At 48.9% G+C, this 16,121-nt stretch overlaps 1 protein-coding gene across 3 annotated transcripts in view; it reads left to right on the top strand.

Moving 5' to 3' along the window:
• LOC101920404 (carboxyl-terminal PDZ ligand of neuronal nitric oxide synthase protein-like) overlaps positions 1–16,121 on the top strand; it is a 36,321-nt gene continuing 20,200 nt past the window's right edge. The window contains exons 1-2 of one of the 3 annotated variants that reach the window (XM_055791286.1): positions 1–256; positions 4,158–4,229. In XM_055791286.1, coding sequence (XP_055647261.1) covers positions 152–256; positions 4,158–4,229 — 177 coding nt within the window. In that variant the 5' untranslated portion in view covers positions 1–151. The remainder of the gene's footprint in view (positions 257–4,157; positions 4,230–16,121) is intronic. The other 2 variants (XM_055791273.1, XM_055791279.1) reach the window with 2 other exon arrangements.

The following is a 16,121-nucleotide window of genomic DNA, read 5'->3' on the forward strand; positions in this document are numbered from 1 at the left end:
CTCGCACCCGCGGACGCTCATTCAAAACGCGGCCGCGCTCGGGCGCCCGCAGCCCCGCACCCCGGCCCCGCGCCGCCCGCCCCGCGGCCGGGTGCTGCCGGCGGGGATGCCCGGCGGGGCCGCGGCCTGAGGCGGCCGCCCGCCCGCCGCCATGCCGGTGAAGAACCGGTACAACCTGGTGGACGATGGCTGCGACTCCCGCGTCCCGCTGCACAACGAGGAGGCCTTCCAGCACGGCATCCACTTCCAGGCCAAGGTGAGCCCCGGCCGCGCTCCCCCAGCCCCGGGCGGCGGCGGCGGGCCCGGCGGGCCCCCCAGCCCCGGGGAGAGCCCCCAGCCCCTTCTCGGCTCCGGCGGGGGGCTCCGGCAGAGGCCGCGGTGCCCCGGGCAGGCGCCCCCTCGCCGCGCTGGGCCCCCTTGCTCTCGCCTGGCGCAGGCCGGCGCGGGGTCCCCGCGGGCTGGGGGTCCTGGGCCGGCAGCAGCCGCTGCTGGGGCATGTGGTGGGCACCGGTCTCGCTGTGCCCCTCCAGCCCTGCCCGCCGTGGGCTTCTGCAGCTCTGGAGGCGCCCCCAGCCCGTGCAACTGCGCGCCGGACCTAAGGGAGTCTAAAGAAAACACCAACAAATTATGAAAGCCTCGCACTTAATTATCACAATCAAACAGGTTCCTGCTCTTCTCCTAGTGGTGTTTTCAGCTGTTTAATCCTCAGAAGCTGCCTTGCATGCTTCGTCTGAGAACTGATCTGGAAAGACCCCTCTGGACAGTGCCAGGGATGCTGCCTGTGCAGGTGCACACACGTGTCCTTGCTCCATCTGCTGCGTGTCCCGTCCCCAGTCGGGCAGGACCCCGCTCCTGCCATGGGCCCCCCGGAAACCAGCAGGCTGTTACCTGCTGCTTACAAACAGTGTTAAGTGCCTTGTTCCATCTGACCTGTTCCCTGCGTGAAAAGCTGAGCAGGCAAGGCCTTCGTTGAAATGCATGCGCCCTTCAGGTATCAGAAAAAAACACTGGTCAGAAATTTCATATTGATCATGAAGAACAGTCTGGCAGTGAGCGCAGCATCGCTCTCAGAAAGTGACTCCATTGGAATTGACATTCTGTAGACAGCACAGGGAATGGGTTCATAATTCAGCTGACAAGAAGAATTGCATTTTGCTGGAGCAACTCTAGGTTTCCCTTCCCCTCTTTGCAGGTGGCCTAACAGATTAGAAATGGAATTCACGCCTGCTGTCTCCTGAGCTGGAAAGAAGGGGCACATATATTCAAATAAAGCTTTGAAATGTGGATTTTGTACATTCCGTTTTTCCTGCTGAAAGAGCTGTAAGACTTAAGCAGGATATAGGATGGATCTGAATAGACAGTTAATCACATATTTTAAAAAATCTCTTTCTTAGGGGAGAAAAAAAAATATTTTTTTTTACATTAACATTTGCTGTGCCACAGACTGTACTGAGAAGAAAAATCCTTATTTTGACTTTTTTAAAGGTTTTGAAGGAATTATACCTTTAACTGAGTGAAACTGGCTTCTTTAGATTGACAGCTTCAGACATCCAGAGCTATTCAGAGAGTGGATAACATGCTGTTAAGATGTGTGGGTCTGAGATGGGGTTTGCATTACCTTAGTAACATGCTTGCTTGGCTCTGCTGTGAAGTCTGTCTCTTGCAATTTGGATGCTCATTGTGGGCACATCAGTCAGCTGCAACTCTGACAATGACAAGGCTGTAACTGGCTGCCAGGTGTCTCGCACCAGGCAATCTGACTGACCACATTTGGTCTCTAATCTCCACATACCAAACTGTCTTACTTGCCCTATAATCTTCAGGGACAAACTTCAGGAGGTCAATACTGGGAGCTGCTTGTGGAAAAGTGGCTGTTTGTGCAGAGCTTCATGAGCTGGCAGGGCTCTGCGTGGGAGCATGAGTACCCAGACTCTGCAGCAAGGCCAAAGCAGGGAGCTTGGGAGAATATCTTCTGGCTTGGCAGTCACCAGCTCTCCTCTTGCCCACACCTATCAATTTATCTTTGGTAGCATGGCCTGTTCCCCACTGCAGCTCTGTTTGCAGACAAAAGGCCAGCCAGCTGGACTGAATTAATCTGGATTACCTGTGACTGTACTTGACAGCCACCACAGAGCGGGGAAGGAGATGCCTGCAAACCAAAGAGACCGCAGATCGGGAGCGATACAGATAATGCCCTCACCATGAGGGCAGAGGGGAATCCTGGCTCTGTCGCTCCCTCCCCTGCTGCCCTCAAGCTTTTGTGGTCTGAGCAGTCTGACTCTCCTGTGGTTTACCAAAGGCTATAGCTGAACTTAACTGCTCTTAAAAATGCCATTTTGCAAAGGCATTCACAGAAGCATCAGAAAAGCTAGATGACCTTTCAGATTGCTTGCGGTGTTTATTTCAAAGCAGGCAAAAAAGCAGTAAATAGTGAGACAGGAGAACTCATCTCTGAAAGCCCTGTTAAGTAGTTTTTCACAATAAAACCCATTGCTAGCATTACAGTAGAGAAATAAAACCAGAACTATGTCAGTAACAGCGATAGCTATGGGGCTGCACTGGGGGAATTATTTTGTCTCCGTCCATATGTATATTAATTATCACTCTGTTTAGCTGCCCCTTCTCCTCCTCCCCTCTCTACAGGGGAACAACTTCCAAGAAAAATCCCACAACTTGAAACCACACACTCAAAAAGCACATGCAATTCATGAACCAAATGCTCTTGGGAGGGTGACTAAGCTTTGTAAGCTGCCCACTGCACACACAGCCCCAATAACCTGCCTGTGACACTGTGCAGAGATGGGCTGTGTGACACTGGGGGAGCTGATGGACCCTGCTGGGAAGGCGCCAGCGCTGAGTCCGGCATCCTGCCCTCAGCTGCCAGAGCCGCGGGCCCAGGACCGCACCCGGTATAGCCCATGTTGGCAGGACACCGGGTGTTCTCACCGGTGTTCTCACCGGGCTGCTCGCCCTCTTACTCAGATGGTATTTTTCTTGCCCTCGCCAACATGCCCTTGACATGCAAGTCTTTCCTCAGCGCTGTGAGCCACGCCACTTTACAACATTCACGGTCTTTGCCCAGGATGCTGCGTATTTTCCTCATTCCCAAGGCTGAGCTGGCAGCTTTGTGCCTCCTCTGCTTGGCAGCAGCACGGGCAACACTCCTGTACATCTGTGCCACGTGTGCTACCACAGGTACCACCACGTTGCAGCAGCTGCCTCCTGCCAACAGGTGCACAACCAGAGTCTGCTTTGGCACACAAGCGTTACAACCCAGTGTAAGGGGAGAGTACAGGCAGCTCAGGGAACAGCACACGGGAGGGAGAGACAGCAGCAGTGGGAAGCTGTCTGCTTGCAGGTCTTCCCTAACAACGCGTGTGGCGTCAGCAGCACATTGCCATTGCATGCAAGAGAACAGTCAAGCGATCCGCAGAAAGCTGTAGGTGTGGTGAAGCGGCGGAGGCGGAGGTGCTGGGAACCTGCTGTCTGCCCACGTCTCAGCCCCCCCAGGACTGGTGCTTACACTGAAATGCAGGCACCCGATGCCAAGGGCAGCCGCTAGCTCAGCTCAGCCAGGCATCTCGTTTAGGACTGCAGCTCCCCTAAGCATCGTTAAAAACAGCTGGTGTAGGATGCAGATTTGAGTGGGTTTAACAGGATTCTGCAGGCAGCTAAGCTGATCCAACCAAGCAGGCACAGTGATGTCCTGAGGGAAGATGGTCCAAGCTGAAAAGTTGGGGCAGAATCACGAGCCTTTTCTGGGAAAGTTAGTTGTTGCACATCCTGGCAATTTTCCAACTCTTGTGTGCTTTTAGCTTTGAGTCTTTTAAAAGCAGGTGTAGTGAGGAGTGAGAAAGGATGGACAGTCCCATTTTCAGACCGTGACTTGATTAGCAACAGGCATTACCCTGCAAAGCACTGGAAAAGGTGCATCCAGAATCTGAATGAGGTCAGAGGCTCACACCCGATGTTACAAATCCATTAACTTCTCCCTGACTTACAATATTATCCAAAACAGATACTCCTATCGTGTCCTGCATCAGAGAGAGTCTAACCAAGCAGGAACTAAATTAATGAGAGATGCTGTTTGTTTTGAAGAAGCCTACACCAGTAATTTGGGCATTGCTTTACAGACATCTCACTGTTCTGTCTTTCAGTACATCGGTAGCTTGGATGTACCCAGGCCCAACAGCCGTGTGGAGATTGTGGCAGCCATGAGAAGGATTAGGGTAAGTTCAAAAGAGCTGAACCCCATGTGGAATAAAAGGTTACGTTCACTGGAGTGACTTGGTTGCAGTGTGCTGTTCTGCATCCCCACTTCCTATCTGGAGCTCAAATTTCAAGCACAATCAGGATCGTAACAAGCTTCTCCAGAAATTCCCACAGCATCTTAGTATAGACTCATCCCTGGCTCTTTGCAAAGGTATCAGTTAGCAAAACTCAAACATAAAACCCTAGTCTTTGCTGAGCAGGTATGGGGATTCTCCTGGAACCCAAGCGATTTATTCAGCCTGTTTGGGGTTTTGTGTGTGTGAAAAATGAGATATATACAATCTGCTCCACAAAAGCACTTGAATTCATTGACAGTTTCAGATATATTATGTTATGTATTGAGATTTCAGTGGCCTGGCAGATGTTACGAATGTAAATCCCATCAGACTAGACTTCATGGATCCTGCTGCTCATGGAATAATTTGCTGCTTTCTCCCATCCTCCAATACAGTTTTACAGTTCCTGTTTCTCATCATCCAGTCTGCACTCATCCTCCCCTAACCCTTTATTCCTTAGGACAGCTTATGAATGGTCACCAGATTTAGCTATGATTAGGGGGGTGGCTAGCTTACATCTGCTTCACGTATAACGAGTTCAAGTTTATCTACCCCAAAAGGCACTGCAGCTGTTGTGCCTGGCTGAAGTTTTGCAGGGGTCTTAATTCTGAGGCTGTTCGTATGTCTCACATCAGCTAAAGCAGGTTTGAGAATCTTCCATTTAAAGCTTTGAGGGGATTATCCTATTTCCCCCCTCCCCCCACAGTGTTTAACCATCTAATTTTCATTTAGAATAGCACTTTTTAAACTTAGCCTGTAACTGGCTGGGGAGCTGATGTATTCATCTCCAGCCAAGCTCAGAAATGACATTCCCCTGCCTTTGCCTGCTCAGACTATTAGCACAGCTCTTGCTCAGAACGCAGTGCAGCAGCTATCTAAATTGCCTGGTTATTTATGGAACAGGTGAACATCTATAGGAAGAAAAAGCAGTAGGTGAGGGCTACTGGAGCAGTTTAGATGCTGGTGTAACTGCTGGTAGTTTTTTATCTGAATCGATATTTAGCGTCAGATTTGACACTGCGCTTCTGCTGATCTTTTACTGGATAACACCCCTGCAAGAAAAAGCAGACAGTATTTTAATAGTGGTTTCTAGAAAGTGTTGTGTTCTGTTTTCACACCTGCTATTGCCACGATGGTATCTAGCTCAGTCTTGGCAGCGCAATAGGATGCTCGAGTGCTACGTGAAGCATATAAGAAACCACTCTGCATTCATGGATGCCATCAGTTAATCTTATCACACAATATTTTTAAAGTAGGCATCCTGTATTCTATACTGGGTTTTTAATCTTGGAAGCCCTTTCCAAAAAGGGAGGGCTCCCCTTTTCATGTGCGTATTGTACAGCAGGATCTTATTCAGACACTTCCTGGCTGCTGAGCGGAAGATGCTCCTCTATTGAAGATAGTTAATTGGCACTGATCCTTAATTAGAGCATAAAGAATGAACTGGGAGGTCTTTGAAGAGAATTCTAGTGCATGGAGTACACAACCTAGGAACTGAGGGAAGATGGGGGTTATTTATGTAGCATTCATTTGCATGCAGAAGCCTTGTTAATACTAGAGATTTTTCCCATGGACTCTCAGCAGCACCAGTTGCAACTGGGAGGAAATAGTGGAAGAAGCTATTGGTGGAAACTAGTATTTTGCTACTATCTTATTGTGAGTGGTAGTGCCTGTTTGCACTGCAAGAGCAAGAAGGGTCCTGCAGCCCTGCCAAGCGTTGGCAGGGGCACATTGTGCTGAAGCTTTCATCCTTTGTGCACTCCAGTGTTCCACTGGAATTCTCTACTGGAGCGGAAGAGAAAAGTTGCACAGTACAAGCCCCAGCACAGCATTTCCTATGCTGCTCTCTCTGCCCTGCGACATGGGAGGAGGCAGTGTGAGCCATCACGGGAGCTCCATCAGTGGCTGAGCCAGCTGAGCAGGGGCAGCCCACAGCACAGGCAGGCTGTTACTCATTGCTTCTGCCACTGCAGAAGGGCACCAGGGCGGAGGATGAGGAGTCACAGCTCTGTATTTTCCAGGCTCTGACAGAGCTGGTTACTCTAGTTTTTCATTAGTAAATTGATACAAGCTCTGAAACTGCCTTCCTACTCTGTCTGATTCTGGTCTGTAGTTAAAAGCGCTTGCCCCAGGGAAAAAAACCTTGAGCTAACTAGCACTCAGCGTTGTCCTCAGAGTGTGGTGGGAGAGAGAGGCGGGTAAATAACATAGCAGCTCCAGTTGCTAAGTCTACTCTTTGGCATCTTACTGTCCTATGCTTTGTACTGGCTCTTTTGCCAGTTGCATATGAATTATGCCAGCGAAGCTGGGAAGAGTTCAGTGGTATTCTCCATGCATTAGCAGAGCAGTCTGCCTCCAGACTTCAGGACATGCGGCATGCACAGACTATAAGATGTTACTCCCAGAGAGCCTCAGATGACATGTTTTAACATTAGTCTGCTGAAATCGCAATCTGATCTTTTGCAGTAGGTATTTAAGATGCATTCTCATAGTAAAGCGTAAATCCATATTCCTGACTGAATGAATGCTTTGTAGACTTGCTAGCAATACTCTATTAGTCACACATTAGATTCCCATTTCATAACAGACTGGAAAACCTTGTCCCATCCTGTTCTATGCTTCCACTGGAGGGAATGCAAATGCAATAGGTAGAACAGGGAAGCTGCTGTTCTTAGCTTCCCATTATGCAGAGCTAGACAACTTCAAGTTTGCTAATCCTCCTGGTGGATTATTAGCTGCATACAGCTGCCATGTTATTATATGATCATCAGAGTTCAGACTAATCCCCCTGCCTCCTCTTGCCCTGGCAGGGGAGGTGATGAAATTACTTTGCTACTTGAATAAATACACTGTGCTCTGACAAACACATCAAGTTGCTGTTCATGAGAGTCCAATTCATTGCGCAGCTCCAAGCACCCAGTGCAGGCAGGTGTTCCTCCGCCTCCCAGGCAGAAGCAGCGTGCTGCATCTGCTGTCTCCTGCTGCCTGAGGCCATCCAGGTCTGGGTGTCTGGCAGCACCCTCTCACACTCCTGAGTTCAGAGTCAGCATCCTGGTGGGGCTGGCTTTCTGCTGAAGTGGATGCATCTGCAAATATTTGAGCCTTCTCAGCGTTCTAGGGAGCTCATGTACAACACAAGATTCTTCTTCCTACAGAAGTCAAGTGGCAGCTAATTTGAAGAATGTGAAAGTCCTTCTTGAGGGCTTAAACGGCTCCTGGATTCAGCAGGGTCACCCTTTTCCTAGAAACACTGCTCCTGGCTGCCTGTTAGTGAACAGCTAAATAACCAAGTCTCCCCTTAGCCAGGTGAAGGCTCTCACTGAAGTTAAGAGGAAAGATGTGGAGCCCACACACACAATACTGCAATAGTAACAGGAAAGCTTTGGTAAGGATGCTTATGGTAATCAGGCCTAGGGGTAAAGTGGGGTCTGTAAAACACAACACATTTCCTTGAAGCTCCTCAGGTTGCTTGGGAAATCTTGCCCTGGGAGACCAGGGAATGGATGGCTTTATGTGAAGGATTAACATCACAATGTGTCCTGCATCCATTCCCCAGCTTCCACAGGGCTCGAACTGGCCAGAGGAGGAACAGTCAGCTGTTAACCTTCCTAGAGCAGCACTGCCTTCAGTCCAGCACTTCCAGCCAGTCAAGCAGCCCTAGTGAAATGCTGCTATTTTGAGTGGCAAATTGTACAAGGTCACAGTAGGAGTAAGTGTCAAAGCCTGTCATCTGCACAGGCAGCCTGCTGCCAGCAATTCCCCAAGTCACTCCATTTAATTACCTTTAAGGCACGGAATCAGTTTCCATAGAATTTGCACTTCAGATTTGAAAAAGCCTAGAAATTTCAGGTCTGTTTGGAAGATCTAGCTTGGACATAAGCAGGTATTGACACTCAGAAAAGAGCCAGATGTTGGATTGTTTAATCATTTTGTAAGGGAACAGCCAAATGGTGCTGTGGTCATCCAAGCACCAGGATGAACAAACAGGAGGCAGGCATCCAGACTAATGTGTTTCTTCTGTTACCTCCATGTTTCTTGGGCTTAATTTAATTGAGAAGCCTTTTTCCCCAGAGGCCAGTGTGCCAGAGAAGCAGAAACATATATAAATGTTGATGCAGGATACATCAGAAATGCCTGAGCTGTCCTTGGCACAAGAACGGGGTTCTTGCTTCAGCCTCCCTCTTATCCTGATCATTCTTGCTGCATCCATGCTCTTAATAAGCAGAGCCTCAACGCTTTGCAATTTCTCCACATGGTATCCCAGTGAGGAGGTGCGATCTAGCCACACTGTTAAGTCATATTGACTGCCAGATATCAACTGGCAGTGTTGAAGTGTGACATGACATCAGTTTAAACCAGGATGAGTAAAAGTTACAATCCTACAGTGCAGCCTTGTGAAGCAGCGGCCACAGGGACAGTCGCGCAGAACCTGCCTCTCCTGCACCCCAGCAGCTCCCAGTCTGATAGCTGGGCTGGCTTCATACAGCAGCTTGCACTTAAAGCCGTGTCAGGCTATAAATTGCAATGGTTCAGGAGCAGATATGGCTGTTATTTATCTGCTCTTGCTACAGGAGAGGAATCAGGTGGACAGCTGGCAGAGGGCAGGGTGACTGCCTTCAGCCGTCTCAGTTTAATCTGTCACTGTGTGGCAGACTTCAGAGGTAGAGATGTTTAATAGACTTGGTCATGAGATTCTGCTGGAACACAGTTCCTTCAGTTTTCCCAGACAGAAAGCCGCCTTATACAGAAGTTCACCAAGATAACTGCTGCATAGATTCCTCTGATATATTCTGCCTATAAGCCCTTCCTGAGCTGTGATGCTTGGAGCTAAGTTTTCCTGTCAGCTTCATGTTAATCTGAGCTGGAGTTGTGATCAATACTAAAAAAAAAAAATAGCTGCTGCATTTCTTGGTTAGTCTTTGCAGCCTCTCCCACTGTAATGAAGTTATTTGGTCCCACTGCAGCTCAGGCACAGACTCAAATGTGGAAACGCAAACTGTTGGAGCACTTGCCCTGGTATAGACCTCTGTAGCTGCATGCCAGGATCTGTTGTTGTTGGATGGGATTTTGTTCTGCTGCAGTTACTGGAGGATTTTTCCTTTCAGCCTCTTTGGAAGAGCATCCAAATGCTCAGCTAATGACAGCCCTGGGCTATGAGAGAAAACAATCCTAGCATCTTAAAATACTTCAGCAGTCTTCAGACTGCTGGTGTGGACCTTTCTTTAGTTCTCAGAGTGCCACGCACCTTCCTTTCATTTACAGGAAGGTGCAGGAAAAGCAGATGACAGTTCTTACATGGTTAGTGTGAAACACAAGTGCGTTGTGTGCCTGCTCTAAACTGTTGGCACACCCTGAGCCAGCTGAGGGCACAGCTGATAGTACACAGTGATGGTGGACAAACATTCTGTGTTGGTAACTAAGTCTCATTTATTAGCTGCTTTACAGACAGGAGAGCTGGGCCATGTCAGCTCACCCAAGGCCTTTACATAAATACTGTCATCACGTAGTGACACTCACTAGATCACATGAGGAGCAGTACTGTAGAAGATAGTCCCATGCTGCGGTCATGGGTGCAATCTGCCTGACAAGCAGACAGCAGACCTTATGGCAACATGAGAGGAGGACTTCAGAGAGACAAGGTTCCCCCAACCTGTATGTTTCTCTTCCTCCTTCTCCCCCATGCCAAAAGGACTATGCATTTACCCCAAAGTGTGCTCCAAGAGTATCCTTCTCTAGGATGCCTTACCTCCTCTGGAGAACCATGCAAGGGTTGCTTACACTGATACATATTAGATGGAGCCTGTAGCCTCCAGGAGAGAGCAGAGGTTTTAGGTATGCACATCAAGTGTACATGAGCATGTACAAACTTGCTGTGATACCTTCTGCGGAAGGTCTGGTGTCAGTTTTGGCTCTTCTCCAAAGCAGAGACCTAAGAAAGCTCCATGCAGGCAGTACCTGATCAGGCTGTAATCAGTCCTCCTCAGCACAGCCTACAAGTCTACCCCAAAAAAAAAACTGAGGAACTTACACTAGTGACTTGGAACAAGATTTACAGGCAGTCATGGATGGCTTTCTGCCCTCTGCCTACTTGCTGGATCTTTCTGCACTTCTGCCGGCCTGCCTGCCCAGCAGCCCATGTACTTTGGCCTGCAGCCTTACCTGCCATCTGCTCTGCTAAGGGAAGATACCAGTCAGCACAGCAAAGCTGCAGGCACAGAGAACAGTCTTGCAGACAAGCAGGCTAAGAAAACAGGGAATGGCACGAGGGCATCAAGAGCAGAGGGGATGACTTGGCTCAAGGCATTCTTGCCACGCAGCCCCTCTTCCCCAGGCACCTGGTGCCCCCAGCAGGGCTGTGTCCCATTACCTGACCTGCCTGCAGGACTGCTCAGCTCCAGGCACTATGGTCTCAGAAACACCAGTTAGTCCCAGCGTCCCATCCATGAGCCAGTTTAAGGTTTCTACCACACAAGATTAAGCTAATTGGTTTTATCTTTCCAGGCCCTGACAAAATACAGCAAGTGTTTTCAGGATGGTAATTAAGTGTTAATTGCAGCTAAGTTTAGCCCTAATGCCTCATTAGTTTGTTTTCCTCTATTTGTTGCAGCTACAGCAGCCTCCTGCACAGGGATGGGGATCAGGCTGGGCTTCCTGGGAGGCAGAGGTGTCCTGCAGTGTGCTCCGAGGGTCCTACCTGGGCCATGCCAGGAAGCCTCTCACCTCCTTCTACCCGAGGGGAGGAGATGTGGGTGTGCAGATACAGACCCTTGGACCTGAATGCTCTAATTAGCATCTAGGCAGCAGCTCTGCAGTGGTCTCTGGTGTGTCCAGACACACACATTAGCCCATTTTCATGATATGGTGGATTTTGCATCCTTTCCTATTACACCTCCACTGAAGCCTTCATCACCCCAACCCCCTTGGCCGGTTCTTTGCCCTTTCCCATGTCAGAGGACTAGTTAGTGGGTTTAACAAGGGCAGGCAGTACTGAAACTAATACTGTTCAATGCCCTGCTCTACTGAAAAGCATTTCACTGCTCCACAGTGCAAATGTCACCTGAGTTTGGTTCCCACAGTCTGTTTTCTGGTCTGTAAGAAGGTAACGGACCTGACAGATGCCCTTGGAGGGGAAGCCACCTTGCATTAGGAGGTGACAGTCACATTCCAGCTCTTGCCTTCCCACAGCACAGGCACTGCCAGGATGCTAAGGAGGGAGGTGATCCCTCCGGCAGAAGGTCTGGCGAGAATCCATCTCTCCAGGCAAAGGAGTGGTGTCAGCTGGAGGCTGCAGGGCCTCCCCTCACAACAGGCAGAGCTGTAGAGCGGTGACCTCCCAGCCGCTGCTCCTTATCCTGCTCCCACCCCCCTCCAGGAAGGGCTTCCTACCCTGCTGCTGGGTTTTACAGCCTCTCCCCTTTCCCAGTATGTCCTGCAGCCCTCATTAGACAGAACACCAGGTGGGACAATGTCTCCCAGAGGTCCCTTGCCACGAAGGCCCAAAGAAGGGGGAAGGCTGGGGCTGGAAGGGTGGGTGATGGAGGTGCAGCTCCTTAAGCCTCTCCACACGTATCCATGGTCACCTTGGCAGGCTCAGGTGTGTTTCATGCATATGCTGCTTTACTAACCTTACGGAAAATTTAATTTTTATAAGCTGAAGAAATGGCTTTAAAGATGCAGAAGCTGCTTTCCTAAAAGAATTGAGTCTGCCTCATCTCAGACTAAGCCAAGCTTGTTTTATCCAGTTTCTGCTCTTCGTATTATCATAATGCAAAGGGAAGAAGCTCTTAATGAGATGTTTTTGCAGTGGCGTCATGCACCGCGTTTCTAGGCAGCATTGTGTGGCTACGGTGGAGAACTGACAATGTTCTGCTCATACATCTTGAGTGGGAGGAGAGGAATAAACACCTCTGAGATTACACAAGAATCCGGCTTTCTGCTCGCTGGGGATGTCTCGCCCTGCCATAGAGCTGCCCCACTGGCTTGTAATCTCTTGCCAGTTTCCACCCTGCTCATCTCCAACCCTAAATCACCTTTGGACTTCTTGCCACAGAATAGTGATTAGTTATCTTCCGCCACTTAACTTCGGAGATTAAATGCGTGGGGACTGGTCTAGCTGTGAGTACAGGCCACCGTAACAGAAGACAGCTTAGAGCTTTTTCAGTAGCCACATGGCATGACCTAGTTTTTGAGAAGTGACTGGTGATAATAGATGCTTCAGTTCTTATACCCTGTTCAGAGAGTGCGCTATGTATGATTGATAACAGATGGATGGAGGGATCAGTCAGTGAAATGTGTCATCTCTAAGCAACAGTGACCTTTTATGCCTTCCTCAGTGCTGAAAACTGGATGGCTCCTCCAGTGAGGGGGTGGAACTAGTGAGGCATATTAATACTGTTTTGCCCAAGAGTCATAATGGATTGGAGTTTAGTTGAAAGCTAATAAAAGCAGTTAAACAGACACGACTAAATAGAACAAGACTGAGCTTTTTGTCTGATGCTAGATCTTGACAATGAGGCAGCTATCTTTTAATTGTAAAATAAAGTGGCTTTAACAGTATTAGTGCTATATTACTGAAGCATTTGATTTCACTAGCTAAAATGTCAGTGTACGAGATCTCTGCAAAGCTTTTACCTAGTTCAAAATAAAGTAGCTTTTTCAACAATTACATTACTGGTTGTAAAGTATTACAGAAATGAAATATAATGGCTTTCAAATTACATTCTGGTGTGGAACAATCAGCCACAACTCAGAGCTGCTTCTTTATTGGTGTCTGAAAAAAATGAAATTGAGATGGCAACCAGAGTGGTAGTGAGCAGATTAGGTTAGCTTGTTAACAAGGAGGTGCCTTAATCTGAGTGACCACTGCTTGGGCAAGGGCACAGAAACTGGGGTTGCCCACGGTGGGGAGTGCCTTTGCTGTGTTGGTGGAGCAGAGACCATCCTCATGCAGCAAATACAAGCACACACTTTGATTTCCACTAGAGCAGGCTGACATGTTTCAGGAACAAAGCAGAATGGTCCATGAAAGTACAAATGCTTAAATCTGTCCCATGGATGAAGCTAGCTACATGCGGGGGTGGGGGGGGCTGGGGGAAGGAAACAAAAATCAGCTTTAACTGCGGTGCAACCTCATGTTTTGACCTCAGCCTTTCTGGTTCTTAGGTTTAGAGAGCCTGCACTGGACACAGGAGGAAGGCTAGACCCTGTGCCACAGCAGCAGGCGCCTTTGTAGATTCTGTCTTGCTTTTTGTCCAGTGCAAGAGCCCTTTGTACTTTACAGATCAGTGTTCTGAGGAGAGGGGCCCTGAGGGACTGTGACCACAAAGCAGAATTCTGCATAGTAAAATAATATTTGCTAACAATAGTTTTGTTCTATGCTTGCTTTCTGCATTCTTCTTTTGCTGTGTACTAAATGACACCTGAAGGCAAACAGAATCGGTGCTACTTAACATAACGCTTTGACAAGCTACTTCATGTTTTGACCAAATAACTCTATGATAAATCTACAGAACAAAAAACTTGAATGGGTCCCTGGAGGGAAGGATACTTTGATGGGGGAGCAGGGATTTTTCAAAGACATTATGGAATGGTTTTCTTTCTTTCTTGCAACGGTGATTAGACATTTTCTAAATGGCCTTTCCCTGGGCCAGATGGGCTATTTGGACTAATTGGCAACTGCCTGACTGTTTTCAGGACACCCGAGTCACTTCCCTCTTTCTCCATCCTTCTGTCACTATGCTGCTGCAGAGATACTGCCATGCGGTGGGTCTGCTGATGGGGAGGATGGCCCTTTGCATTGCAGAGAGCATCATGGGCCAGGACCCCAAATCACCCTGCTGCTTGCACAGCCAGGTCCAGCATACCCCCAGGAATCTCACCAAACCCTCTGAGCTCCAGGGATTTCTTTCCAAGACCAAATCATTTTTATCATGATGCAGTGCGATGGAGAGCTAGGCATTTATAGCTGACTCCATGAGGGCATAAGACATGCAGTTACTCTTCAGGCACATGGATTCTTTGGCAGAACTGGCTCAAATGGTGGTGTCTGTCATAAACACCTGCTGCCTCTCCAAGTGCCCTGCACCTCTAGCCAAGCCCTAGGCAGTTCATGAAGCACTAAGGTTCAGTGATCCCAAGCCCTCATGGACCGGTTCAGTCCTGCCTATGCTCCTGCTGTTAATGATTATGGGGCCTAAACCTCCAGCCCAGGTACATTTTCTTATTTCCATGGTGTTGTCCCCCCAGGGCAATGCTGGTCTCCCACTTAATCTTGCTTCCTTGCACCCAAGCTGAGGGCAGGAGCAGCCATGGGCTGGGGCAGGGAACACTGTGGTTAATCATTGACCTGTATGCGAAAACAGCACAGAATGCATTAATGTCCACAACCTCACACCTAGCTACTGACCCCACTGCTAGCACAGGGAGCCAGGAATGGCACTGGGGAGCAGAGCAGGCGTCAGGACAGTGGAACTGAGCATCAGGCCTGAGGTGGCTGCCAGTCACTGCTGAGCAGGGGGACAACGCCATGCCATAGCTGCCTTGGCAGTGTGAACAGGGCACACGCAGGTGGGTTCCTGCTCTTTGTAGCTGCTTTCAGGGCTGTCTGTAACAAGTTCATCTTTATTTACCCATCTGTGAAGTAGCTGCATACCCAGCTGAGGACCCTGGCATGCCTCCAGGAGACCTGGGCACATACACTGCCCAGCACCATGAGCCTGCAAACCACTGACAAACAAATCATCCAGCAGTCTCTTGTCCAAGAGCCTGAAAGCCCAGCCCAGGCTGCTTGCCTCTGCCTCGGCACTTGGCTGTGATGCTCTGGTACAATTTTGATGACAAGACCTCTGTGGCAATAAATACTGATACCATAAAACCCTCTTTATCCATAATACCCACTAGCTAAACCCAGGCTGTTTCTCTCATCATGATTCACTAACCTCAGTAGCTCCCCTGAGGCTAGCAGAGTCCTTGAACTGCTTAATATTCTGGAGTTTTGGAAATGACACAATTAGCATTGAGTTTTCTTTCTTACAGCAACAGTCTTGTTTCCAGATTAGAGTAGGACTTTTATGGACAATTTGAGGACAACTCAAGAGACCTTCCTTTATAGATTTAGGGATTGCCACGGTCTATCGGCAGTTTGATTAGCATTCAATATTTTCTAACCAAGGATCACTTGGCACGAAGCAGCGTGCCAGCTGTGCTGTGCCTGGCTCTGCTCAGGTCTTCACATCTGGGTAATACCCAGGTGTGACCAACACCTGCCCAGGGGCAGCCTGGCAGGAAAGGGTTGAGCTCCCTTCTGTCTTTGCTTTTACTGTATTCCAGAAACACTTGTGATACAAGAGCTCTTGGGCGGATTTCAGGAGACATTTGTGCCCTGTGTTGTTCAGAATAACCAAGATTCTGTCTGAAGTCGATGGGAATCAGGAATCCTGTGCTTTAGAATATCCCTCTTAATAGCTGCATCTAAACATTGGACGTAACTGCTGATTCTACTGAGGTGGCAGGATCCTCCAGTGCTGTACACCAAGCCTTTGCTAACAGCCCTTTACATGCACATTCCTCACAGCCTTACTGCAACTGACCCCTCCAAGCTCAGTGGCCTGCTCCTGGCTGGAATTGCTGTACTGATGGTGCTCTCGGATCCAGACACATCCTTTCTGTGCAAGGCTTGGAGGCCGACTATAAGTCACTGGGCTTTCTGTAAGAAATGTTTTCTCAAGTGGAACTGTTGGAGATCAATAGTATTAACAGCTACACAGAATAAGTCTCCTTGCCAGGGAATAAAGC

The sequence above is a fragment of the Falco peregrinus genome, chromosome 1 (assembly GCF_023634155.1).
Source record: "Falco peregrinus isolate bFalPer1 chromosome 1, bFalPer1.pri, whole genome shotgun sequence".
In the NCBI taxonomy this organism is placed as follows: Eukaryota; Metazoa; Chordata; class Aves; order Falconiformes; family Falconidae; genus Falco; species Falco peregrinus.